This window comes from Phycodurus eques, chromosome 4 (genome assembly GCF_024500275.1).
Source record: "Phycodurus eques isolate BA_2022a chromosome 4, UOR_Pequ_1.1, whole genome shotgun sequence".
Lineage (NCBI taxonomy): Eukaryota > Metazoa > Chordata > Actinopteri > Syngnathiformes > Syngnathidae > Phycodurus > Phycodurus eques.
In genome coordinates this window covers 4,222,905-4,249,426 of record NC_084528.1, presented here as the reverse complement: position 1 = coordinate 4,249,426, position 26,522 = coordinate 4,222,905, and the positions used below count along the sequence as shown (strand labels likewise).

General features: G+C 41.6%; 1 protein-coding gene across 3 annotated transcripts; it reads left to right on the top strand.

Annotated features, from left to right (window-relative positions):
* Positions 1–1,233: 1,233 nt before the first annotated feature.
* Positions 1,234–26,464, top strand: zdhhc3a (zinc finger DHHC-type palmitoyltransferase 3a). 3 transcript variants are annotated; one of them, XR_009768378.1, is made up of 8 exons: positions 1,234–1,420; positions 4,956–5,364; positions 6,164–6,288; positions 6,522–6,618; positions 6,808–6,889; positions 9,988–10,118; positions 17,545–17,983; positions 19,329–19,407. XR_009768378.1 is itself a non-coding variant. In XM_061673694.1 (7 exons), exons 2-7 carry the CDS (start codon positions 5,029–5,031, stop codon positions 24,583–24,585), a joined length of 978 nt encoding a protein of 325 aa, XP_061529678.1. In that variant the 5' UTR covers positions 1,234–1,420; positions 4,956–5,028; the 3' UTR covers positions 24,586–26,464. The 3 variants fall into 3 exon arrangements, 2 of the variants coding, with proteins under 2 accessions (XP_061529678.1, XP_061529679.1); XM_061673694.1 differs by lacking the exons at positions 17,545–17,983; positions 19,329–19,407 and adding an exon at positions 24,379–26,464; XM_061673695.1 differs by lacking the exon at positions 17,545–17,983 and having other exon boundaries at positions 19,329–19,644.
* The last annotated feature ends 58 nt before the right edge of the window (positions 26,465–26,522 follow it).

Below are 26,522 nucleotides of genomic sequence, written 5' to 3'. Positions count from 1 at the left end.
ATCACAAATACCTGTAAAACATGCATTTCTTGGGGTGTGTGGTAATCTCACACACACTGTACACACACACACACGCACGCACACACAGAATTGGCACATTTACATTTTGTTTATTTTTATTTTATTGATTTTCATGCTGGTGGCACGGTGGCCGACTGGTTAGAGCGTCAGCCTCACAGTTCTGAGGACCCTTCAATCCCCGGCCCCGCCTGTGTGGAGTTTGCATGTTCTCCCCGTGCCTGCGTGGGTTTTCTCCGGGCACTCCGGTTTCCTCCCACATCCCAAAAACATGCATTCATTGGCGACTCTAAATTGCCCGTAGGTGTGACTGTGAGTGCGAATGGTTGTCTGTTTGTATGTGCCCTGCGATTGGCTGGCAACCAGTTCAGGGTGTACCCTGCCTCCTGCCCGCGACCCTAGTGAGGAAAAGCGGCTCAGAAAATGGATGGATGGATGGATGGATGGATGGATTTTCATGCTCTGATTTTTAAAAATTCTGAAGTTACTCACGATTTACTCAGTACTTGAGTATTTTTTTTCCACTGTGTACCTTTTACTCTTACTCAAGTATTTTTTGGGAGGAATACTTTTTTTTGTTTTTTGTTTACTTGAGTCACATTATTGTCAAGTAACAGAGTAGAAAATTTGGCTACTCTCTACTCTCCCCACCTCTGGCAATAGGATACAACGTGTCATTTGAGGCAGCGAATTAGTCTGCCTCACGGTTGGGTCCTGGGTTTGAATCTCGGCTCAGGCCCTCAAGTCTGGAGTGTACATGTTCTTCTTGTGCTTGCATGTTGTTTTGTTTTGTTTTGTTTTGTTTTCTGGGTACCCAGGCTTCCTCCCACACCCCAAAAACATGCACTGTGTCCACATGTACATGTACCCTATAAGAACAAATCTAATAGAAGATGGATGGATGTGTACATAATGTATGGGAAAAGTTTATACATCAGATATTCATATAGACATGTACATGTATACATAAATAATATCCTATATATGACATATATGTATGGATGAATGTGAGGCTTTGTAAAACGCTTTGGGCATTGTGATAATGTAGGATAAAGCGCTATATAGGTGCAGTCCATTTACCATTTACCATATCATCAACATTATGTAATTATGTAGTCAGAGACAATTCCTGTTTCACACTCCAGATCGGTTGGGGCGGTAGTATGCAGTTTAACTCGTTTGCCTAACTGCCATCAAACACCACTGAAGAAGAAATCGAAACAAGGCAGCCAGTCAGGCTTGCAAGTGTTAGCAGCAAGCTAGGAATGGCGCAAGAGATATTCACACTTCAGATGAAAAGAAAACATGAACTAATGCAGTATGACAGTAGGCAGATGTTCCCGGGGGACCGTCGCTTGTATATTGAAGCCAACACAACTGAAGCAAAATTGCGAATTAATATGTAAGTACACTCCCTCGTTAGCGTTAGCAACTTAGCTAAAACGTCAATCCATACCAGCTGATCGGCTTCAGTTATTTTTCTGTACCTAATATAGTGTTTCGTTGTGTTTTTATCACTGCCACCCCTGAGATATCTGTTGTTAGCTGTGATATAGCAACATTTGGTTGAACTCTTTGAGGGGTACTGGGAATCACACAGCAACGAGCATTTAAAATATATATTTTTACAGTTAATCTTGGCCTTATTTATACGTATATGTGCTACTTGGTGTTACTTGACGTTGCATGTTAATTCGGATTTAATTTTCGTGTGTTAAAGCATCAACTGAAGTGCCGTTTCACCTTTCTGTAACCTCAAAAACTGTACAATTGCAGGTGAAGGCCAGTATACCGGTCGGAGATGCCTGTGTTTACTTATTATACTAGTGTGGTATGGTCAGAAAGAAACTTTAAAACAAAAGACAGCGACTGTGGCAGTTTTATTTTAACTTAATTAAAAATCTGTATACTTATTATGATCCCTCAAGAAGAAATGCAGTTCACAGTCAGGTGTAAATTTTGTGTTACATACCCCACACAGAGGACCACATCACTCATATGCTGTCATGCAAAGAGAGATAATAGTGCAAGCGGTATGCAAACAGTGCTGCACCTTCTGAGCTGGTTGGTGGAGACAGTGCCTTGTTCAAGGGTATCTCAGTAGTGGCCAGCAAGCAGACTAGAATCCCTCCAACAACTACTTGCCATTTTGCCCGTTCGCAGCAGGACTTAGACTGATGCTTTCTGGCGCCAAAGCCGAAGCACTTTCCAGATGAGCTAAACCTGCCCCTTTGTTACAACTATTCACATTTACAACTGCCTCTGCATGAGAAAAACAAACAAAAAAACACAAAACTGTCTTGTCGGTGTTCCAAGCAGTAGTTCCACAAGTAATTGGGTCTACACAGTTCAGTCACAACTTACAGTGATTATGAAACTTGATGAAAAATATACACAGAATCATACTAAGGTCAAAACAATACTTTCTTTACTTCTAGAAGGAAGAAAGAGTGGGTCAAAAAGTTTGTGCATCTCCTTTATTAACATTTTTAACATTTGCAAGATCCAGCCATCCATTCCATCCATTTTCAACCGTTCATCTGAGGTCGGTTTGCAGGGGCAGTAGCTTTAGCAGGGACGCCCAGACTTCCCTCTTCCCAGCCACTTCATGAAGCTTGTCCGGGGGGGTCCCGAAGCGTTCCCAGGCCAGCCTGGAGACATAGTCTCTCCAGCGTGTCCTGGGTCGTCCCCAGGGTCACTTCCCGGTGGGCCGTGCCCGGTACACCTCACCGGGGAGGCGTTCAGGAGGCATCCTTATCAGATACCCGAGCCACCTTATCTGGTTCCTCTCAGTGCGGAGGAGCCTCTCTGAGCCCCAAGCTTCTCACCCTATCTCTAAGGGAGAGCCCGGGCACCCTGCGAAGGAAACTAATTTCGGCCGCTTGTATCTGGGATCTTGTTCGTGACCATAGGTGAGGGTAGGAACATAGATCGACCAGTAAATTGAGAGCGCCGCCTTTTACACCCCCCAAAGGACTCCCGAGGGACACGGTTGAACGCCTTCTCCAAGTCAACAAAACACATGTAGACTGGTTGGGCAAACTCGCATGCACCCTCGAGGACCCTGCCGAGGGTGTAGAGCATGTCCACTGTTCCACAACCAGGATGAAAACCACACTGCTCCTCCTGAATCTGAGATTCGACTTCCTGATGGACCCTCCTCTCCAGCACTCCTGAATAGACCTTACCAGGCCGGCTGAGGAGTGTGATTCCCCCTATAGTTGGAAAACACCCTCCGGTCGCCCTTCTTAAAAAGAGGGACCACCACCCCAGTTTGCCAATCCGGAGGCACTATCCCCGATGTCCACGCTATGTTGCAGAGACGTATCAACCAGGACTGCCCCACAACATCTAGAGCCTTTAGGAACTCCGGGCAAATCTCATCCACCCCCGGGGACTTGCCACAGAGGAGATTTTTAACCACCTCGGTGACCTCAACCCCAGGGATAGGAGAGCCTGTCTCAGAGACCCCAGACTCTGCTCCCTCATGGGAAGGCGTGTCAATGGAATTGAGGAGGTATTCTTAGTATTTTCCCCACTGTCTCACAACGTCCCAAGTCGAGGTCAACGGCGCTCCATCCCCACTATACACTGTGTTGATGGTGCACTGCTTCCTCCTCCTGAGACGCCGGATGGTGGACCAGAATTTACTTGAAGGCATCCGGAGGTCTTTCTATCATGGCCTCACCAAACTCCTCCCATGCCTGAGCTTTTGCTTCAGCAACCACCAAAGCTACATTCCTCTTGGCCAGCCGGTACCCATCAGCTGCCTCAGGAGTTTCACAGGCCAAAAAGGCCCGATAGGACTCCTTCTTCAGCTTGACGGCATCCCTCACCGTTGGTGTCCACCAACGGGTTCGGGGGTTGTCGCCTCAACAGGCACCGACCACCTTACGGCCACAGCTCCGGTCGGCCGCCTCAGCAATGGAGGCATGGAACATGGTCCACTTGGACTCGATGTACCCCGCCTCACCCAGAACATGAGTAAAGTTCTCTCGGAGGTGGGAGTTGAAACTCCATCTGACAGGGGATTCTGCCAGACGTTCCCAGCAAACCCTCACAATACATTTGGGCCTGCCAGGTCGGACTGGCATTTTCCTCCACCATCGGAGCCAACTCACCACCAGGTGGCGGGGGTGGGCGGCGAGGCAGGGGGTGTTCCTCCCAATCACGCCCTTCCAGGTCTCACTGTCATTGCCCACGTGAGCATTGAAGTCCCCCAGCGGAACAATGGAGTCCCCAGCAGGAACACTCTCCAACACCCCCCTCCAAGTACTCCAAGGACTGTGTCCTGTGAAATACTGTTTTGTGCATAGGCAGAAACAACAGTCCAGACCCGTCCCCCCACCCGAGGCTACCCTCTTGTCCACTGGGGTGAAACCCCAATGTACAGGCACCGAGCCGGGGGGCAATAAGTATACCAACACCTCATTGGCGCCTCTCACCATGGGCAACTCCAGAGTTGGAAGAGAGTCCAACCGCTCTAAAGAGGACTGGTACCAGAGCCCAAGCTGTGTGTGGAGGCGAGCCCAACTATATGTAGTCGGAACTTCTCTGCCAGAGAGGTGACATTCCACGTCCCTAGAGCCAGCTTCTGTAGCCGGGGATCAGATCACCAAGGTCCCTGCCTTCGGCCCACACATTCAAAAGAGTGTAAGTTAAACACTAGTGTAACATAAAATGTTACAATCCTCATTCGTCCAGTAACGTTGACCACTTGGGCATACTTTGAGAAAAACTGCTGCCCCCGCGACTCAACCTCGGTTCAGCGGAAGAAAATGGGTGGATGGATGCTCCTGAATATATCCAACTACTGATAGCTTTGGTCAGAGAATGTTCAAAACCCACTCACACAAATCAAATAAATAAGTCTCTCTCTCACTCATGCACGCACTCACGCAAATTACTCAAGTTGTGACCCTCTTGCTCCTTCCCAGAATGTGGTGAACAGGACTGGAGCCGAAAGGGGCAGTGGGACCAGCATCAGCAGGTTTCTAGCATAGATGAAGCATGAAGAGCCCAGTGCACAGATGCAGGGACGTGGAGCATGGGCGTGGGCAAGCTTGGGCAGGAAACAGTTTCTTACAGCCAGAGCAACGCATCCCTATCTCCAAAGATGCCATCACTTCCTCGTCTGCCTCTGCCATGTGGTTCATCAAGGACGCCTGTGGCATCATTTGTGCCATCATCACGTGGCTGCTGGTTTTTTATGCAGAATTTGTGGTGTTGTTTGTAATGCTGCTACCCTCCAAGAATCTGACATACAGCATTGTCAATGGGTCACTGTTCAATGTTCTGGCCTTTCTTGCCCTCGCCTCACACCTCAGAGCCATGTGCACTGACCCTGTAAGTGACCTACCTACTCAGATGCTTGAATTGCATTGTGTCAAAATGCTGTAATTTCCTCAAATACTGTTGTGACCCCAGCTGCAGATAGTTGTAAATGCCCATGCTCTAGGTAATCGCTAGGTGCTACTACTGTTTGTCATGTACCACTATTTGTCATGAAACATGGCATCTGTAAAATATGAAGTGGAGAATTCCAGAACAAAAGTATGTCAACTTTGAAACACTGACCAATAAAAGAATTAGGGAAAAAGGAATGATGTGTCTGAAAGATGGAGGTCTAACCTTCAGTCAGTCACAGAGGCCATAATACAATACATTTGTTGTACTACTTATTATATTTTAAGTAGTATAAAGTTGTTGGTTTTTTTGGGGGGGGGGGGGGGGGGGAATTAGTCATTAAAATTAGTTGGAAGAAGTCACTAAATAGTGAGACAATGTCTTTAATTTGGCAACATTGACTGTGGTTGTGTAAAGTAGCTCCACACTGTTTGGAGCCGTGTGAGTGGAAGCGGTGCACGCCATTGGGGATGTGCTTTGAAATACAGAAGCCAGTGTAAAAAAAAAAAATAATAATTTAAAAAGAAAACAAAATATATCCTGACAAATAAACTCCAATGAACAGATCAAATTGATCAATTGCCTAGCCAAACTAGTAGTACTGCTGCACAATTCTAGTGCTTGCCCTTGTTTGACTTTCTGTCTTCAACCAACCCAGAACAGGTATGTGACCCACTTTTGGGTCACGACCCACCATTTGAGATGAAGACTGATCTAAAAGGTATCACGTTTCTTACAGGGGGCAGTGCCCAAAGGCAATGCAACAAAGGAATACATCGAAAGCCTTCACCTGAAACCAGGACAGGTGGTCTACAAATGTCCCAAGTGCTGTAGCATCAAGCCTGACCGAGCACACCACTGCAGGTAAAGGACAATCCTTTCACAAGCTCAAGTCCACATGGACAGATGCAGTACATTGCAACCCTTGTTTTGGCAGTTAACTTTGGACTCATACCAGTATCCAACTTGATTAGAAGGTGATTCCAACATAGGGTATAGAAGTCTTGTTTTTTTTTTTTAAAACATGTCATTGCTCCTGACTGTTGATTGAACACCATTAAGGCACTTTCTCACATACATCTTTGACTGACTCTCAGTGTTTGCAAACGCTGCATACGGAAGATGGACCACCATTGCCCCTGGGTCAACAACTGTGTTGGGGAGAACAATCAAAAGTACTTTGTGCTGTTCACAGTAAGTTGGCTACGATAACAATCACATTCATGGTGTTTTGTAGCTTGCCGCTTTCCCTCTGCAAGGATTCCATATTCTACAGTATATATAACTAATTTTGCGATTTTTTTTTTTTTTTTTTTTTTTAATTATTTTTTTTTTTATATAGAGTCAATGTAGTTCCTTAAATCTTGTTTTCTTTTTACTCAGATGTACATTGCACTTGTCTCTCTCCATGCTCTATTCATGGTGGTTTTCCATTTTCTCTACTGCTTTGAAGACGATTGGACAAGTAAGTTTGTTTTGTGTCAACTGTATCATTACAGTAAGGTTTTTTTTTTTGTATCCATATTTAGCATTACAACCTGATCCTGAAAAGTTAAATTGGAAACAGGAAAACTTTTTTATCTGACGTTTGGAAAATAACAATTAAACAATGAGCTCATACGATACATATAATACAGTGATACCTTAATTTACATGTCCCCCCCAACTGATGGGTTTTTCGAGTTATAAGTAATTGCTTGGTTTGTTTTTTCTTCTTTGCTTTGTTTTGTGAGCCGAAGTTTGAGTTAATGGCGAGCTTCAGATACCCAGTTGCTCGAGTGAAGTTGCTGATGAACTTTCAGACATTTATTGAATGGTACAGTCAAATGTTGTGATTCATCCATTCATCCTTCCATTTTCTAATAGAGTGCTATTTTACTTAAAAACAGAACAAAAAATGAGGCTTTAGTGGGGGGCTGGAACAGATTAATGGCATTATAATTCATATCAGTGGGGGAAATTAATTTACGAATAAATTAAGTCACAAGCATAGTCGCAGAACACATTGAACTTGTAAGTCAAGGTACACACTTTTATAGGATTTTCACCATTAGACATTTTGTACTTCTGCCAAGAAGTAAAGAATAGGCCATACAATTTAGGGCCTTTTTTTTTTTTTTTTTTTTTTTTGTAAGTTTTCAACATTTTTCAAAATGCCTGAACTTAGGTGTTGCGTTTTGAAGGTTTCGAAAGTGCTTCTGGGCAAATAATTAAAACAATTCATTTCCCAAAACGTAGTTTTCTGAATAAGTAGCTTGTAAGATCAAAATAAATCTACATTATACGAATCTAAATCAAATATACATTTGACAAAATGTTTTTTAATTTCTTCTGCCTCTGCTGATTACAAACCTCAATTTTGTTTGTTTTTAGCATATCTTTTTATCTTGATACAAGTAAAATGCAAATTATGACTATGTAAATAACCTTTATGTAAGTATGTCATCTACCAAAGTTGTCGCATGTTGGTTCTTCAGTGCTTGAATTTGAGTTTGGCTTTGATATGATTAGGATAGCCTGTCAACATCTCCGTATTAAATTCCATGATTTTTTCTGAAAAAATGTCTTTACTTCGGTTAAAACCAAATTGAAATCATTCACTGCGGAAAAAATTAACGCTAAAATGTCCATGTGGTTGCATATATGTGTATATCTTTAAGGTAGTGTAAGCTCTTACTATTCCAGTTTAACACCTTTGATATGGTATCATATTGACGTATAAAAAACATCAATGATGCCACCTTAATAAAATATCTTGTAGTATTTTTGGCGAACCATTAATAACTACCTTTGGTTCCCACACCAAAGTAAGGGAAAGGCTGTCAGACTTCAGTTTATTCTTTCTTTTGTTTTGTAATTGTGTCAGCATTGTTATGTGTATGGCACATATTGAGTTAAAGTTCGCCCAATAATCCATTTATCTATAGGATTATAGTCTGTCACATTGTCAGGGCATCTCTTGTGCAAGGCCCTCTTCAGGTCACTCCATCGATTTTCAATTAAATGTATGTCTTTAAAAATAGGTAAAAAATGAAGTAACACCTAATAAAAATCTGCAATATAGTGGGACTCTGAAGCAAGAATCATGATATAGCGGAGTATTCCTGTATATGTATTCCTTGATAAATTGCAGAGACTAATTGTCCCTGGGTTGGGACTCATTGTTTCCATGACATGTGCATCCCGCGACTCACATACAGTAGTCTCAAGTGTGAAATGATCTATGTTCTTACTCTTTTCCTTTTGTCTTTGTTTATATTTTTAGTTTTATGTTTTGAGGTTATTAACTACTCTCTAAATTATAGTCCAAAAAGAGCATCAAATTCACATTTTTATTATTTATTATTTAATGTTTTAAAATAATCTGGTTACATGAAATTTGTGTTTCCGGCTGGCTGGCTCCCCACAGCGCTTATGAACTGGGCCAGTCGGTCCATGACTCCCGGGCCATTCTCCCCCCCTGATGAGAGCTCTCCACAGGAGATGGATGCCCTTGCAGTCTGACAGATTTGGAGCATTTTTGCATAAAAGTGTGGGAAATATTGTCACATCAAAATGTGCCACACTAATACACTCTTGCCCCCCCCCCCACCACCCCCCCCCACAAAAAAAACCTGAGTGCTTTGATAGAAGCCAAAGGTGCTGCAACAAAGTATTAGTTTGAGGGTGTCCAAATGTATGCAAGCAGGTTATTGTATGTTTTTGTTTCCCTGAAAAGATAACTGTTTCTTTTTCAATTGAGTTGTACAGGTTATAGGTCACATTATAGGTGGAAAAGGTTTTGAATTTGGTCTTGCTCTCATTTTTTTACATCGGAAATACCTGTCATTTTTAACAGGGTTATGTAGACCTTTTATAGCAAGCAAGGTTGTGACGTACGACAGAACATCACCCCAAAAGCAACACTTTTTAAAAGCCTTGTTCCCAGGTTTTTTTGTTTTTATGGACATATTGTACCTGATTCTTTGGTCTGAGTCACTGACCTATGAGAGATTTGATCATACCCCATTAGTAATAGCAAAATAAATACTTTTTCAGTTGGTTGGTTGATCAAGAATTGGTGTTTTAGGAAATCACATTCAAATTGTTTGTGAAGGAAGTCAAATCTGTCACAAAAAGCTACTTCATCCTGAAAGATCACATTTTATCTTTTCTTTTCAACTTTCTTTATCTTGACATTGAAAATTGAACGGAAAGATTCCACATTTCATCACAGTTCCCTGTCCTTTGCCCATCGTGTGAACCCATCTTGATTGTAGATAGTACCCATATGTGCTGAATGTACTGCAAAGGTGTCCCATTTGAATGTATTTTTAACAGCAGAGACAAATTGTATTTAATCATTAATTGTGTTACTTTTGTATGTACACTTAAACCGTCTCCTTTTGTACTGATTAGTGGTTCCCTTATCCTCAAGCAAACATAGGTAGTTGTGGATGTTCTTTAGCATATGCAGGTCTGTAGATGATCTCTTAATAGACAGATCATCACAGTGTTGTAGAACCTTTTATGAGCCTCTTCTTTGCCCTCGTCCTTTACTTCCTTCATATCCTCATTTCCCAGAGTGCAGTTCCTTCTCTCCACCAGCAACAGTCATCCTCCTCATACTCCTGTGCTTTGAGGGACTCCTCTTCCTCATCTTCACCTCTGTGATGTTCGGTACCCAAGTCCACTCCATCTGTACTGATGAAACTGTAAGTAACCCATTTAGTTATCAGTAATCCTCCTTATTTACCTTTCCTTCCTTTCTCTGCTGCATCTCTCTCCTTAATGGGGAGCTGATTGTCATTCCTCGCTGCAGCTTGAAATGTGACCAATTAACCACCAAACCAATCCTCATCCCCTATACCGAGAAACTAAATACTGTATATAATTCTCAGTTATTGACATGCCAATAATTGTCATTATTTTAAATTACATTTAGATATGACACATTTATCTGTACTGGTTGATTTATCTGTACTGGTTGATTATAGGAATGTACTGTATTTTGTTATTTTTTCCCTTTTGGTTGTTTTCCCTTTTTCTTTTTTTGTAAAACCATTTATCTCATTGTCATTAACTTGCATATATTTTCTGAATGGGAACTGCTTTTGTACAACTGCTGTTCTGTAACTGAAGGACTCCCTTGTTTTTCATACTTTGTGCTGACAAACTTGCTCAAAAAAACTTGCTCAAAAAGTCCTACTTGAATAAATAAATGGTGCACCTCAAGGAGACCCCTCAATTTTTCCTCTCAGGAAACAAAACAGGCATATATGATGCAGCACTTATCAAATTGATGCATTTAAACTCCAAAAGTGCATTTTTCTATTGACTATTGAGTAAAAAGTATTTTAATAATACATCTGTGCTTTGTTAGTCCATGAGGGGGAAAACAAAACAAAAAACGCTGGTAATGGTCTTCAACTGTGCTACTCATTTACTCTAATGAGAATGGTAAATATGAGTGTAAAGACCAACCACAAGACATTCAGTACAGTAGTATGTTACGGACACCTCATAAGTCATACCTTCTGTTTCTGAGTAGATGTTTCTCCTCAGGCGTGGTGGTGTCTTGTATATCAAATTAGAGGTTTTATGAATTGACAATTTTTATTCTTTATTTGCCCCCCCAATAAAGTGAATTCAGATATTTGTTTCTGAATGCATTATACTGTTTAATTGCTGAAAACATGTAAACATTGAGAACTAGAGTATGTAATACTCAGTTGTGGAGATAAAGTGTACAACAGTTTTTCACCATTTCAGTTTTCCAGTTTTTATGGGGGTTGTGTGGCTAAAACATTGGCTTATGATGGATTTTGGAGTCTGGCATGAGTCCCTCCTCCCCCGCTACATAAAAACTTGAGCGCCTTTGTTCGCATCAATGGCTATCTGGCGCAATTGCGGATTACTTGGTGATAATTACATGGTCCATTTGTACCACTACAGTGTGCAGTTAGCTAGCTAGCTATGCATACACCCCGAAAATCCATCTTTCCTGAATAGTATAATTTAAAGAACAGCTTGGTGTAAGTTAAATTCCCAATTTTTATGTATTATTCGGGCTACAAATGTGAAAATTATTTTAGGTATGTAATTGGCAGGAAGTACAGTTGAATCCCAAAGATTACATGCAATTAGGCCTGTCACTATTGTCACTTTTTAGAATCAATTAATTATCTGATAGATATTTTGTCAGTTACTCGATCAAAATTATTTATTTTTGCTAAATACCAGCATAATAACTTTTTTTAAGACAGTTTTTCATCTCTTTCCTCAGAGTTAGAGGCTTACATACATTTCATTTTCCTTTCGGCTTGTCCTTTTGGGACCTCCTCTCTCACACCACCTGGCCTCATATTTTCCCTCACTACATCTATCAACCTTTTCTTTGGTCTTTCTCTTGCACTCTTGCCTGGCAGTTCAATGCTTATCATCCTTCTACCAATATACCCACTATGTCTCCTTGGACGTGTCCAAACCATCAAAGTCTGCTCTCTCTAACTTTTTCTCCAAAACATCTAATCTTGGCTGTCCCACTGATGAGCTCATTTCTAATCCTATCCAACCTGGTCACTCCTAGAGAGAACTTCAACATCTTCATTTCTGCCAACTGCAGCTCTGCTTCCTGTTGTCTCTTCACTAGCACTGTCTCTAATCTGTACAGCATGCCTGGCCTCACCATCCACTGTTTTATACTTTGCCCTTCATCCTAGCCGAGACTATCCTTCCTCCACCCATTCCAACTTGCTTGGACCCATTCCTCACTTCCTTAACACACTCCTCACCTTTGCTCTGGACTGTTGACCTCAAGTATTTAAGGTCCTCCACCCTTGCGATCTCTTCTCCCTGGAGCCTCACTCTTCCCCCTCCACCACTCTCATTCATGCACAAATATGTCTTACCTTGGCTAATCTTCATCCCTCTCCTTTCCAGTGCGTCTCCACATTTCTATCTGATCCTCCACCCGCTCCCTGCTTTCCTTGCAGCTTACAATGTCATCTGCCAACACCATGGTCCACGGGAATTACAGTCTAACCTCATCTGTTAGCCTATCCATCACCACTGCAAACAGGAAGGGGCTCAGGGCTGATCCCTGATGCAGTCTCACCTCCACCTTAAACTCCTCTGTCTCACCAACAGCACTCCTCACCACTGTTCTGCTGGCCTGTACTATTCTAATATACTTCTCTGCCACTCCAGACTTCCACATGCAGTACACAGTTCCTCTCTGGGTACTCTGTCATTGGCTATTCCTGGATCTACAAAGACACAATGTAGCTCTTTCTAGCCTTTTCTGTACTTCTCCATCAACACCCTCAAGGCAAATAATGAATCTGTGGTACTCTTTCTCAGCATTAACCATACTGTTGCTCACAAATACTCACTCCTGTCTTGAGTCTAGCCTTCACTACTCTTTCCCATGACTTAATTATGTGGCTCATCAACTTTATTCCTACATAGTTCACACAGCTCTGCACATCACCCTTGTTCTTATAACTGAGCACCAGGACACTTTTCCTCCATTCCTCAGGCATTTTCTAACCCGCTAGAATTTTGTTCAACAACCTGGGCAAAAACTCCACAGCCACCACTCCTGGATGCTTCCATACCCCCACAGGTATGTCATCAGGACCAACTGCCTTTCCATTTTTCATCCTCTTTAATGCCTTTGTAACTTCCCCCTTAATAATCATTGATACTTCCTGGTCCATCACACTTGCCTCTTCTATTCTTCCTTCTCTCTCATTTTCCTCATTCATCAACTCCTCAAAATATTCTTTCTATCTATCCAGCACACTATTGGCACCAGTCCACCTCTATCCTTAATCACCCTAAACTGCTGAACATCCTTCCCATCTCTAGCCCTCTGTCTGGCAAACCTGTATAGATATTTCTCTCAGTCTGTAGTGTCCAACCTGGCATACATATCATCATATGCCTCTTGTTTGGCTTTTGCCACCTCTACCTTCGCTCTACGTAGCATCTCCATGTGTTCTTGTCTCCGCTCCTCGGTCCTCTTATTGTCCCACTTCTTTTTAGCTAAACTTGTTTCATGTATGATTTCCTATACTTTGAGGTTCCATCACCAAGTCTCCCCCCTTTACTACCAGAAGCAGAAGAACTGGAAGCTCCTCCTGTCTACCAAGAGCCTGTCTCACCTCTTCTCGAAAAGTTGCACAATGCTCTTCCTTTTTCAGCTTCCACCACATGGTTCTCTGCCCTTCTTTGTCTTCTTAATCTTCCTCCCCATCACCAGAGTCATCTTACTCACCACCATCCTATGCTGTCTAGCCACACTCTTCCCTACCACTACCTCACAGTCAGTAACCTCCTTCAGAGAACATCGCCAGCACAAGATGTACTCCAACTGCGTGCTTCTTCCTCCGCTCTCATAGTTCACCCATGTTCTTGCCTCTTCTGGAAGAAAGCGTTCACTACAGCCATTTCCATTCTTTTTGAAAAGTCTACCACCATCTGTCACTCAGAGTTCCTTTCCTGGATGCCGAACCTACCCGTCACTTCTTCATCACCCCTGTTTCTTTCACCAACATGTCCATTACAATCTGCACCAATAATGACTTTTTCTCCGTCTGGGATACTCAGAACTACTTCGTCAAGCTCCTTCCAGAATTTCCCCTTCACCTCTTGGTCACATCCTACCTGTAAGGCATAGCCACTAATTATACATAATCCACTCAATTTAAAGTTTCAGTTTCAGTTTCAGTCTCAGTACTCGATCTGACACTCTTTTCACCTCCAAGACATTCTTAGCTAACTCTTCCTTTAAAATAACCCCTACTCCATTTCTCTTCCGATCTACACCATGGTAAAATAATTTGAACCCTGCCCTTAAGCTTCAAGCCTTATTGCCTTTCCACCTGCTCTCCTAGACACAATATATCAACCTTTCTCCTTATCATCATGTCACCCAACTCCTGAGCTTTTTCTATCATAGTCCCAAACATTCAAAGTCCCCACATTCAGTTCTGGGCTCTGTGCTTTCCTCTTCTCTTTCTGCCTGAAAACCTGCTTTCCACCTCTCCTTTGTCTTCGACCCACAGTAGCTGAATTTCCAACGGTGCCCTGTAGGTCAACGGTGCCAGTTGCGGACGTTGTTAACCCGGCCCACAAACGAGCCGGTACGGAATTCTTTGGATGAACGTTTGGCAACATTTGTTTGGCAACGTTTTAAGCCAGATTCCCTTCCTGACGAAACCCTTTGCATTTATCCGGGCTTGGAACCGACCTACAGTTTGCACTGGCTTGTGCCTCCTATAGGGCTGCAATGAAAGGGCCACCACCTAAAGAGGATTCATGTTCTTGAGCTAGATTTGGGACCACATTAACGAAAAAGTTGTGGAATTTCCTTTCAGTTATAATTTTTTTACAATATGCATTGGTCGAGTTTTTGATTTATGCTTATTAATCGCTTATTTAATCACATTCCAAGTAGCTCTATTTAGGGGTGTCCCGATCCGATCCTTGAGACCGGAAATCGGTCCGATGTCAGCAAAAAAACGAGTATCGGATCGGACTGGATCTAAAATCTCAGATTTTACCACTGTAATAAGCAGTATAAGCAAGCAATAAGCAGAGCACTTATATCTCTCAGAATAATTAATATTGGTACAAAAACGCTGTATAACCACATAAACAGGCAATATAACAATACTCTGGCATATTTTCTGGAAACTGTGGAAAAACGAGTTATAATAACAATATTAAATTGTGACTTCTTTCTTTGTTACTGCAGTTGTGTATCTCATTGCGTGTATCACGCTGCCCCTCAGAGGCCAAGACGTGCACAGCAGGAACAGCGATTGTCTAAAAATAAACCCCAATTGCATCAAGTTCAAAAGTGTATTGCCACACGTGGAGAAAGCAAATGATGTTCCCACCATATACTGACAGTCAAAAAAAAAAGGAATTGAACTTTATTTTGCACTTAAAGTACAATTTGTATGTATTTATTAAGACTGTTTTTCATGGTTTTGTAATATTGTTTTTTATTTAATCCAATTCAAATGTAGAATATGCTTCATGTTTAAGTAAAGCAGTGGTTATGTTGCCATTTAAATATATATTTTGTTATGTTTTATTGAAGTTATTTTTCAGGATTACCTAATATTTATTTTATTAAATTTTAGTACATTCTTATTTTTAGTTACTTTATGTAACTCACTGGTTAATAATAAATGGGTCAGTTTTTCCTCATACCTACTGTTGGTAATTAATGCTCTCTGTTTGAGTAATAGCACTTCATCAAGCCTTTTCTAACATTCCATCCTACAAAATAAGTAACGTGTGTATGATTATTGCTGATCTCGGATCAGACTGATATTGGCATCGGCCAAAATTCAAGGCTGCAATATCTGTATCGGATTGGAAGTGAAAAGGTTGGATTGGGACATACCTAGCTCTAGTATTTCTTTTGTGTCTCCACCCATGTGGTGTAATATTTTTCCTTTTGTTCTCTTATTGCTATTGTTCAAATGCTTGTTGTTCAATTATTTTTTTATTTGTATTTTTTTTTACAACTTTTGGATTTGTCCTCCTTTTCTTTGTTCTGTATTTCATATTTTTTATGCAACCGTTTTTTGTTGTTTTTTTTACATGCTTTTTCTAGCCCTCTAATCATCAATAACCTTTACCTATTCTACTATTTACATTGTATTGCCAAAAGTATTCGCTCACCTGCCTTGCTCAGATATTAATTTAAGTGATATCCCATTCTTAATCCACAGGATTTAATGAGATCGGTACCTCCTATGCTGTTATAACAGCTTCAACTCTTCTCGGAAGGTTTTCTACAAGGTTTATGGGAATTTATGACCGTTTTTCCAGAAGCACATTTCTAAGGTTACACACTGATGTTGGACGAGAAGGCCTGGCTCTCAGTCTCCGCTGTAATTCATCCATTCAATTTCCAGACCGCTTATCCTCACTTGGGTCACGGCCGTGCTGGAGCCTATCCCAGCTATCTTTGGGCGAGAGGCGGGGTACACTCTGAACCGGTCGCCAGCCAATCGCAGGTTCTAATTCATCCAAAGGTGTTCTGTAGGACTGAAGTCAGGATTGTGCTGGCCAGTCAAGTTCATCCAGATCAAACTCTCTCATCCATGTCTTTATGAACCTTGATTTGTGCACTGATGCACAGTCATCTTGGAACAGGAAGGGGCCATCTGCAAACTGCTCCCACAAAGTTTGAAATGTCAAAATATTAGCCCCTGATCTCCAGTGAAAGGAACTCTGAATGCTTCATCATACCAAGCAATTTTGGACAGTCAAACAGTTCTAGAATGACCCCTTCCTGTTCCAACATGTATGTGCACCAGTGCTCAAAGCAAGATCCATCAAGACATAGATGAATTTGGTGTGAATGAACTTGACTGGCCTGCACAGAGTTCTGCCCTCAACCCGATAGAACATATTTGGGTTGATTTCGAGTGGACTATCAGCCAGGCCTTCTCGTCCAACATCAGTGGACTGACTGGAATGTATTCACAGTGCTTCACTTTTTTCACATTTTGTTATGTTACAGCCTCATTCCAAAATGGAATAAATTCATTTTCCCCCTAAAAATTATACACGCAACACCCCATAATGACAATGTAAACATCTTTTTGGGAAAATATCTTGCAAATTTATTAAAAATAAAAACTAAGAAATCACATGTACATACGTATTCGCAGCCTTTACCATGAAGTTCAAAATTTAGCTCAGGTGCATCATGTTTCCACTGATCATCTTGGAGCGGTTCCTACAGCTTAATTAGCTTCATCTTTGATAAATTCAGATTAATGGACATGATTTGGAAAGGCACACACCTGTCTATATAAGGTCCCACAGGTGACAGTGTATGTCAGAGCACAAACCAAGCATGAAGTCAGAGGAATTATCTGTAGACTTCCGAGACAGGATTGTCTTGAGGCACAAACACAACAACCATCTCTGCAGCACTCCACCAATCAGGCCTCTAAGGTAAAGTGGCCAGACGAAAGCCACTTCTTTCATAAAAAGCATGTGGCAGCCCACCTGGAGTTTGCCAAAAGGCAAGGACTATCAGAGCACGTGAAAGACAATTCTGTAGTCTGATGAGAGAAAGATTGAACTCTTTGGTGTGAATTCCAGGTGTCCAGGAAACCAGGAACCCACCGCTCATCACCTGACCAATACTCTCCCTACAGTGAAGCATGGCAGTGGCAGCATCATGCTGTTGGGATGTTTTTCTGCAGTAGGAACTTGGAGACTAATCATGATTGACGAATGAAGCGATGCAGAGCGACATCCTGGATGAAAACCTACTCCAGAGTGCTCAGGACCTCAGACTGCGGCTAAGGTTTACCTTCCAACAGGACAACGATCCTAAGCACACAACCAAGACAACGAAGGAGTGGCTTCAGCACAACTCTGTGAATGTCCTTGAGAGACCCAGCCAGAGCCCAGTCTTGAATCCGATCAAACATCTCTGAAGAGATCTGAAAGTGGGTGTGCACCGACGCTCCCCATCCAACCTGATGGCGCTTAAGAGGTCCTGCAAGGAGGAATGGGCGAAACTGCCCAAAGATAGGTGCGCAAAGCTTGTGGCATCATATTCCAAAAGGCTTCAGGCTGTAATTAATGCCAAAGGTGCATCAAAAAAGTATTGAGCTAAGGCTGTGCATACTTATGGACATGTGATGTCTTAGATCTTTATTTTTAATACATTTGCAAAAGTTTCAGAAAAATAAATATTTTTTATGTTGTCATTATGGGATGTTGTGTGTAGAATTTTGAGGAAAAAAATAATTTATTACATTTTGGGATGAAGCTGTAACCTGACAAAATGTGGAAAAAGTGAAATGCTGTGAATACTTTCCGGATGCACTGTATGTATGTGAGTCAAGGCAGGTGAGCAAATACTTTTGGCAATATAGTGTACTATTTTTCTGACTGGACAGTGGTAATCATAAAAAAAACACATTTGGTATCATTGACATAAACCTCATTCCAGCCATAATTTAAAAGATCTTTTGAAGACTGAATGCTTTCAAGTGTTCTCATCCTTTCCATTTGGAAGACCCATTTGTGGCCAAGCTTTAAAGGAGGTAGGGGGTGTTAAGGGTCCATATTTCTCTTAACAAGTTGATTTTATGTATTTTTTTGCTCAAGAAAATGAAACTTACAGTCATTTCCAATAATATCAATCCATTTTGGAGCAATTGGTAAATAACAGTAACCTTTGTAACGCCCCTTTTTAATCGCCAAAATCGATGCGCCCCCGATGTGTTGGTGTGACATCAGAGGCAGAAGTGGAGACCAAATGCACTGCCGAGCCGGTGTGGGGAAAAAAAATAATGTACTATACTATAAAGTGGCAGTATTTAGTCTTATTTTATATATTGTCGCTGTTTGGCGGATTCCGAACCACCAGGACGCTTCAAATATAAAACCTGAAAAGATTAGTTTAAGCACTCCAACCGCCATATTTTAAGCTAATTTCTTCTTTCTTTTAACAAGTTATTGTTTTGTCAGAAGAACCTTAGAGGTTTTAAAGGATACAGTACATCAACCAGGATGTCAGTGATAACAAAAGTCAGCTCACTGGATAGATGTTCAAAGTTCTTGTCAGCATTTTTCTAGGCATCTTCAAAGTCTTACAAGTATCATTTCTGTTTGTTCATAGCAAGCGCGTTCCGAATAATAATTTCACCACACTTATGCAATGTTGTCTATCCACACTCCAAATTGCAATGATAGACATCTCTCTCCTAACTAGGCATTGGTCAGGGAGTTTGCTCGGTTTTACTGTAACAAATCACTTTGTCATTCTCTGCAGTTGTAAAGAAAGCACCATTTCAAATGGCTTACACTTTGTTTTTACTGACTGGACCATAGAACACACCAACTGAAGTTTGGTTATCTTTTGTTTTTAGGGCATAGAGCAGTTGAAAAAGGAAGAGAGAAGATGGGCTAAAAAAACTAAGTGGATGAACTTGAGGGCGGTGTTTGGACACCCTCTCTCCTTACTCTGGTTTAGCCCTTTCTCCACTCCTGACCATGGAAAGGCTGAGACATACCAGTATGTGGTGTGAAAGGGAAGGATGCGTCTTCATCGGATCAGGCCGATCTGAGCCAGACTCAGCGGCTCTGGCAGTCTGTAGTCACTATGGACACCTTCATATTTGCTCTGTTTTCTTAATCCATGCGTTTTTGCGAGTTGCCTTCAGTGAAATGGGTTTCGGGGGGGGGGGGGGGGACAATGTTCAATCTTCATTTTTTTTCTATAGGTTGCTTCTTTTAACTCATTCACTGCCAGTCCTACATGTTAACAGATATTTGAATTCAACAGCCGTCAAAGGCAGTAAAGGTGACATGATTATAAAACACGAATTGACAGCCGCCCCCCTCGTTACCTTGAACCCGTCCGTGTATGTTGGGACCAGGGACTTCTGTACCAGGCGTTGTATAGACTAGTCTATTTGTCAACCAGTTGACTTGTCGACTTTACTACTCTACAATGACGTTTAGGGTTTGATGTCGACTAGGCACTAATCGCGTGTTTTTGCCATGCTTGACCCACTTGCAGGAACAAATGTGAACACTGAGTGAAATGAATCAGTAGCCTTAATTTATTTAAATTGTATCCTATTTCTGGATGCACAGCTTTGGTAAGTGATGGAGACCCAGGAAAGGGGGGAAAAAAGGCTCCATCAGGAGTTGCAACAATTTTTCAGCCCACGCTATCAAAGTTTGAGACCGCTCGGGCTGTCACTGTCAAATCTTTTTCGAATCGATTATCCTATAGATACTTAGTCGTGTAATCTCAAAGTAAAATAAAAAAATGTAGTGGTTTTTTTTTTTTACTACTGACATCAACAGTGACTCGTCGAAGACAACTTGACTTTCCTCGTTAGTGTCGATTTATAAAAAAATTACCTTTTACTAGCTTCTCATAATTTATACAAAGGAAAACAAATCTCAATTATTGTATAATTTGTCATGAACTAAAAACATTCACAGTTGGTGAACAGTTACGGTTTGATTCGGTACAGATTTTTGAAATTTATGATAATTGGCAAATAAGTAGCCACGTTTATTTCAAACTAAATGAATAGAAAAGTGGCATTTTTGGAATGTGCACAGTTGCGTTAGCATGAAACAGATTATTGTGTGACATTTGCTGAACAAAGCTGCCATTGGCGGGTTACAGAAGGATTCTATTTATCTACCATATTACTGGAACTGAATTTGCTACCGTGTTCAAATGTGACCATTCTGATTTACTCTGGCTATGCTCAGAGGAGAAGTGAGATAGTTTCCGGTTGGCAGACTCTTGAAGATAAAGGCTCCTTTCGAAAAGAATACATGCACTTAAGTCAAGTCATGCTCAAGTTCTCCACCAAACCAGTGTATGTGCTGCATGCTAGTAATACAACTTGCTTCCAAACTGTATGGCGTTTCTCATCTTGTGAGAGGACTTGTGACTTTATTCTGCTTATTGTTCAGCAGCAGAATGTTAAGTGGACTTTATATCTGTGCTTTTTCTGACATTCCAATGCCTTTAACACCTCAACCATACACACTTTGACTATGTTCACACTTGTAGTTCGGTACTCTGGTCTGGATCAAAGCTCCTGGTGTCTTTTGAATTGCACATTTGGTTTACCGTATTTTCACGACCATAAGGCGCACTTAAAAGTCTTAAATTTTCTCCAAAATGGACGGGGCGCCTTATAATGCGGGCGCGCCTTGTGTGCACCGAGTTCCAAAATCTGTAAATGTTGTTGTGTGATGAGCGCTCCGCTCGACTGACTGGGAGCATTTCCTGCCGACATGCTGCTTATATAGAGGAAGCCGGACGTGACTGAGGACAGCATGCGGACGTAAAGGGGGAAGGGTGCTCGTGAAAGAGGATGCTAAAGACACGCCCCCAGTAGGTATATAGTTCCGGTATGTGCATCGGTTTGGCTAAGGACCCCCGAAAATGGCACCTTCGAGAGACACGCTTACGAAGCACAGTTTAAACTGCAAGCTATCAGTTACGCGGAGGAACATGGGAATCGAGCGGCCGCAGCCGCGAGAGAATTCAAGATCAACGGATCCATGGTTCGCAAGTGGAGGAAGCAGGAAAACGAGCTTCGCCAAGTCAAGAAGAAGTTGAGTTTCCGTGGGGAAAAAAAAGAAAAAGAAAACGCGGAAACAAGGCGAGGTGGCCCGAGTTGGAAAACCATCTCGAGCCATGGATTAATGAGCAAAGAACAGCGTCTCGACAGTCACCATTCGACTGAGTCCAATAACTCGGAGCTTGCCATCATTCCGGGAGGCTCGATGAAGAAACTCCAACCGCTGGACATCGGTGTAAACGGGGCGTTCAAAGTGAAGTTGCGAGCGGCGTGGGATTGTGGATGCTTGGGCTAACGTGTCTGCTTGCACTGTTGTTCGAGCGTTCGTAAAAGCCGGCATCAATTCTGAGGAGCCGCACGGCAACGAGACTGACTCAGACAATGACGAGAGGGAACCTGGCGTGTTTGATGGAGAACTTGCCCAGCTGTTCATTTCGGATACAGAAGATGAGGACTTTGATGGATTTGTGGATGAGGATTGATCAAAATATAACGTGAGCACTTTGTTAAATACTTCAATAAAGTACAACCGAACTCAGTTTTTCTCCCGCTGCCTTTTTAAAAACATTGTTTTAGCGTGCGTGCATGCTACCGTATGTTTTAAGCTAGCGTATGTTTTACCATGCCTGCCCAATAATACCTTATATATGTGTTAAATACAGAAATAGACCCCATAACTGAGACCTGCGCCTTTTAATGCGGTGCGCCTTGTGGTCGTGAAAATACGGTACTTGTATATCTTTCACACTAGTTTTTAATCATCAGACTGAAGGCTGCCCAGTAAAAAGCATATGTGTAAAGGTACAAACTTTTCTGTTACAAAAGTCTGCTGTAAAACATTTCCTTATTGTGGTATTAATTCGAGCTGACATGTCAGGAAGGGCTCTAAAATGTGTGTGATACCGCCACAACCAGAGGATGTTACAGTTTTTGCTTGCGTTTGTCTGTTACCAGTTTAACTCAGTCATGTAGTGACGACACAATTAAATTTGATGTGAAGCTTCAGAATGACTGAAGGATGAACTGATTAACGTTGGATAATTATGGTGATGCAAATCATAAATTCATTTGAACATGGGAAACATTTGAGGGATGGATTTCCATGACAAATTAGGACGCCTTGATATGGAGGTCATGGTTCATGCTTTGTTCCTTGTTCCGTGCTTAACTCTTCAACAAAGGTTTCCAGAAATCAGTGTTTTAGTTTATGCATAGAAACAAACACAAGGCAAAGGCGTAATCTCCTTTACACACTTAATGCATGACTTAGGTAGCACACATACACATTCAAATTTTTCTATGCTTTCTGGAGTGGCTCTAAGAGTTATCATTTCGGTCTACCAAACTCAATTTGTAAAGTGTGCTTTAGTATTCCTGTTCAATGTTTACTTTCTATCGTACGTTTCTGATAGCGTATGAAGGCACGGTATCGAGGAAGGCTACACTAGTATTGATTGTGAAACACAGCTGCTCTGATGTTGAAGTGTTGCTGAAAATGTTTGTTTTGGGGCCATTTCATTGTTAAACATCCTGAAGTAATTTCAACACGTGCAGGGAATAAACTCTACTCAGTTGCAATGCTAAAGTTATTTCCAGACTTTTTGGGGGGACGTACAGTACTTGTTTCTTATCTAAGTGTGGCTACCATTTATTTTTGTTTGACTTTTTTGACGTTCCAAATAGTTAGTTTCTTTCACTTGTCTGTCACACTTTGCGTTTATGAATTTGTCCACGTCTTTCATTCTGTTCCCCCATGATTTTTTGTTACGTGCACTGCCTTCCCTCCAATGTTCTCTCCACACTCATGTATTTGCTTTGATTCATAAGTGAAGCTCTCTGAAGCAGACATCTCTTTATGGTGACAGGTAAGCTGCGACAAAGCGCACTGTCGCTGTCTCACCATGTGTGCAATACATCCTAAGCATGCAGGTCACACTCAAAGATTAAAAGACTGTGTTTTCTTGTGAAATAGGAATGCACAGTACAATATGCTTGTCACAGGTGACTTGGCACCTGCCATTGTTTTTTTTTTTTTTTTAAATATTATTTTCCCTTCTACTGTATGCATGATGATAATTTCAGTAAATCTTGGGCATGTTTCCACAGAAGTAAAAACATCTTATCCAGTCCATCAATTCTTAATACAATACTCACCCGCTATGTTCGATGCGGTCTATAAAATGTGTCCTGCATTGAAAAGTCCACTCCAATGAGTTAATATGACAAGTCAGATACCCCCTGGTGCTCAAATGATGAGGCATCGTCATCTCTTTCTTTAGCACCACTATGAGGTTCAAAATTGTACAGGCCTGTTAAGACAATGATTCAAGTGGCATCCCAACATCCAGCTGTGCATTTTTGATATCACTTCTCTTCACTAGGGTTCGGGGGTGAGCTGTGACCTATCCCAGCTGACTTTGGGCGAGAGGCGTACACTCGACTGGTCGCCAGCTAATTAGAGGCCCACAAATCGACTAACCATTCACACCTGTGTACAATTTAGTTTTCAGTTAATCTTAACATGCATGTTTTTCGAAGCTGGAGACCCTGAACGAAACCCACGTAAGCACAGGGAGAACATGCAAACTCCACTCATAAGGCTAAGATTGAAATCCCCAACCAATACTTGTCATGGAATTTACTTCTAAAATGTGTTTAATAGGAGGACTATAAAACAACATGAAAGGAGTATTGTATTAAGAGTCACCATTCATTAAATCTGCTTTTTGTCTCTATAATCCCAAAAAGCAAAACCACTGTCAAGTCACACATCCCACAATCCCATCCGTAGAATGATTAATAGTAATCATGCATGACAATGACAAACCTCAGCTCAGACCCTTAATTCTGTCCTCTGCAGGGAATCGAACGCTTGAAGAGAGAGACGGGGAAGTGGGAGAAGGCGCCATGCTGGGAAGCCATGAAGATGGCGTTTGGTGGTCCGTTCTCCCTGACCTGGTGCAGTCCCTTCTCTGGGATGAGCTGCAAGAAGAGCCCCACAGAGCTTGCCACTGTTCCGCAGGGGGAGATCATCGAGGAGGACGTCATAGAGATCCCACTCAACTAGGACTGTCTATAGACAGCCATCTGCTGGGCTCCGTATATTTGTATTTTATACCTTTTATCTAATCTCTACAGTGCCGGGCTATTATTATAGTATTTGCCCCCTTCCTGTTTTTAGATTTGGGAGGCATATGTGTCACACTTTGATGTTTTGGATTTGATCTCACAAAGACAACCTAAGCAAATACAAATATATTTGGGTTGTCTTTGTGCGATATTAAAATAGGGTTGATGATCTGAAACCAGGGAAGGCGAAAATACTATTTGTGTCATTGCACAAGAAAAATGCCTCTCCTTGAATACCTGTCTCCAAGGGTGCTGTGAGGGATTTTGGGGCCCAACATTTCAAAAAAGAAAATGTTTTCTAGGCCCTTAGACTTCTCTGTCTCAGTGCCAGATTTGTTTTCCAAAACTGAAAACAACAATGTGGACCACATTTAAAAATTACACCTTCAAAATCATTCCAAACATAGTGTTTTGTAAAAATGAGAATGCACTCATTGGCAAAGCTACCTTGGATCACCTACTTTGTGCCTGGGATCTACTCTGAAATTACTGGTGGGCAAGCTAGCCAGAGCACATCTCATGTTACGTTAGGCCTAGACTTGACTATAACATTTGTGGTCAAAGTTCGATTCCATTCAGTGTACAGTGTTGCAGTACTTATACAGCCATGGCAAAAGGTATTGGCAGTACGGTGAATGCAAAATATCTGATAGTAATTCATGCCTCCAAAAATATTTAGAATTGCCTTTAGGTGCCACAAGAGTGTGGAATAATCACTACTTTTGTCTAAATTAAGCTCCTCAAACCACTTCAACATACAGTAATTTCTTGGCACTGAGATGGTGGCACAGCAATACTTTTATAGCTTTGTTGCAAATAAAGGATACATTTTTAAAACGGCTGCAAAAGATGTGGGGGTTTACCTTAAACTCAAATGTTGTATTCTACTAACTTGCTGCTTCAGTTTTCATGTTTGTGAATTCCATTGATTCTATATTGTTATAATGAGCACTTATGGCCACATATACATAAAAACTATTTTTGGGTTCTTCGCATTTCTTGGATGGGCAATAAAAAATAAAAATTGCAAAATGATTCCACTTACACAAAGCTGCAAAAACACCGAAGATACTGTCATCAATGTACACTTACTGGACAAGCGTTATCAAGCAAATTGTCTTATGTGGGACGATTGCGCCATCACCAGTTCAATTGTATTTTTGGAATCTTTTTTTTTTTTTTTAATTCACAAGAATGTCATGTAAACAAGGGGTCAACACTAATTTTAATAGCGCTTTTCAGCATGTAGAAACTGTAAAATGTTGCAGGAGCAAAGTTGGTCACAAATTTGGAGTCACTCCAAACATACACTGCGATTGGCCGGCGACCAGTTCAGGGGGTACACCCAACTCTCGCCCGAAGATAGCTGGGATAGGCAACCCGCGTGAGGAGAAGCGGTGCAGAAAATGGATGGATTGATCCAAACTGTGGAGACCTTTATAGTACCTACTTTGCAAACAAGATAGATTACTGTACTGCCTTTTCCGAGGAAAATTATTTTTTTTTAAATTTCCTGAATGGAATTGAACGGAGGGAGTTATTGTGGGCTTTTTTTTTTTTTTGTCCACTACTACCCATTGGCTTTATCGAAGTGGCATGAGTGACGAAAGCAGCCTCAGATGAACACCAACAGTAGCACAAACACATTGTATCCGCATTTGTCTTTACCACTGTGCCTTATCTTTCCTGACGTGCACGAAACATTTTGTCACCTTTAACCTTAGTTGTGTCTCTTGTTTGTCTCTCGTGTGCTCCTGTTGTGTGTTGAGGTGGCAGCATGAGGGCTTTGAACTCATTAAAACGGGTGCTGGAAATCAGTTGGAAGTGATTGTTGTGGGTTTCATTTTTCAAATTGGAAAATTCTTTGTCAACTGA

Excerpts from the sequence above, each read along its gene's own strand:
- zdhhc3a (XM_061673694.1), top strand. The coding sequence starts at position 5,029 with ATGAAGAGCCCAGTGCACAGATGCAGGGACGTGGAGCATGGGCGTGGG. Across the intron at positions 6,289-6,521 it reads GACCGAGCACACCACTGCAG|TGTTTGCAAACGCTGCATAC; the intron begins GTAAAGGACAAT and ends ACTGACTCTCAG. Across the intron at positions 6,890-9,987 it reads CTTTGAAGACGATTGGACAA|AGTGCAGTTCCTTCTCTCCA; the intron begins GTAAGTTTGTTT and ends CTCATTTCCCAG.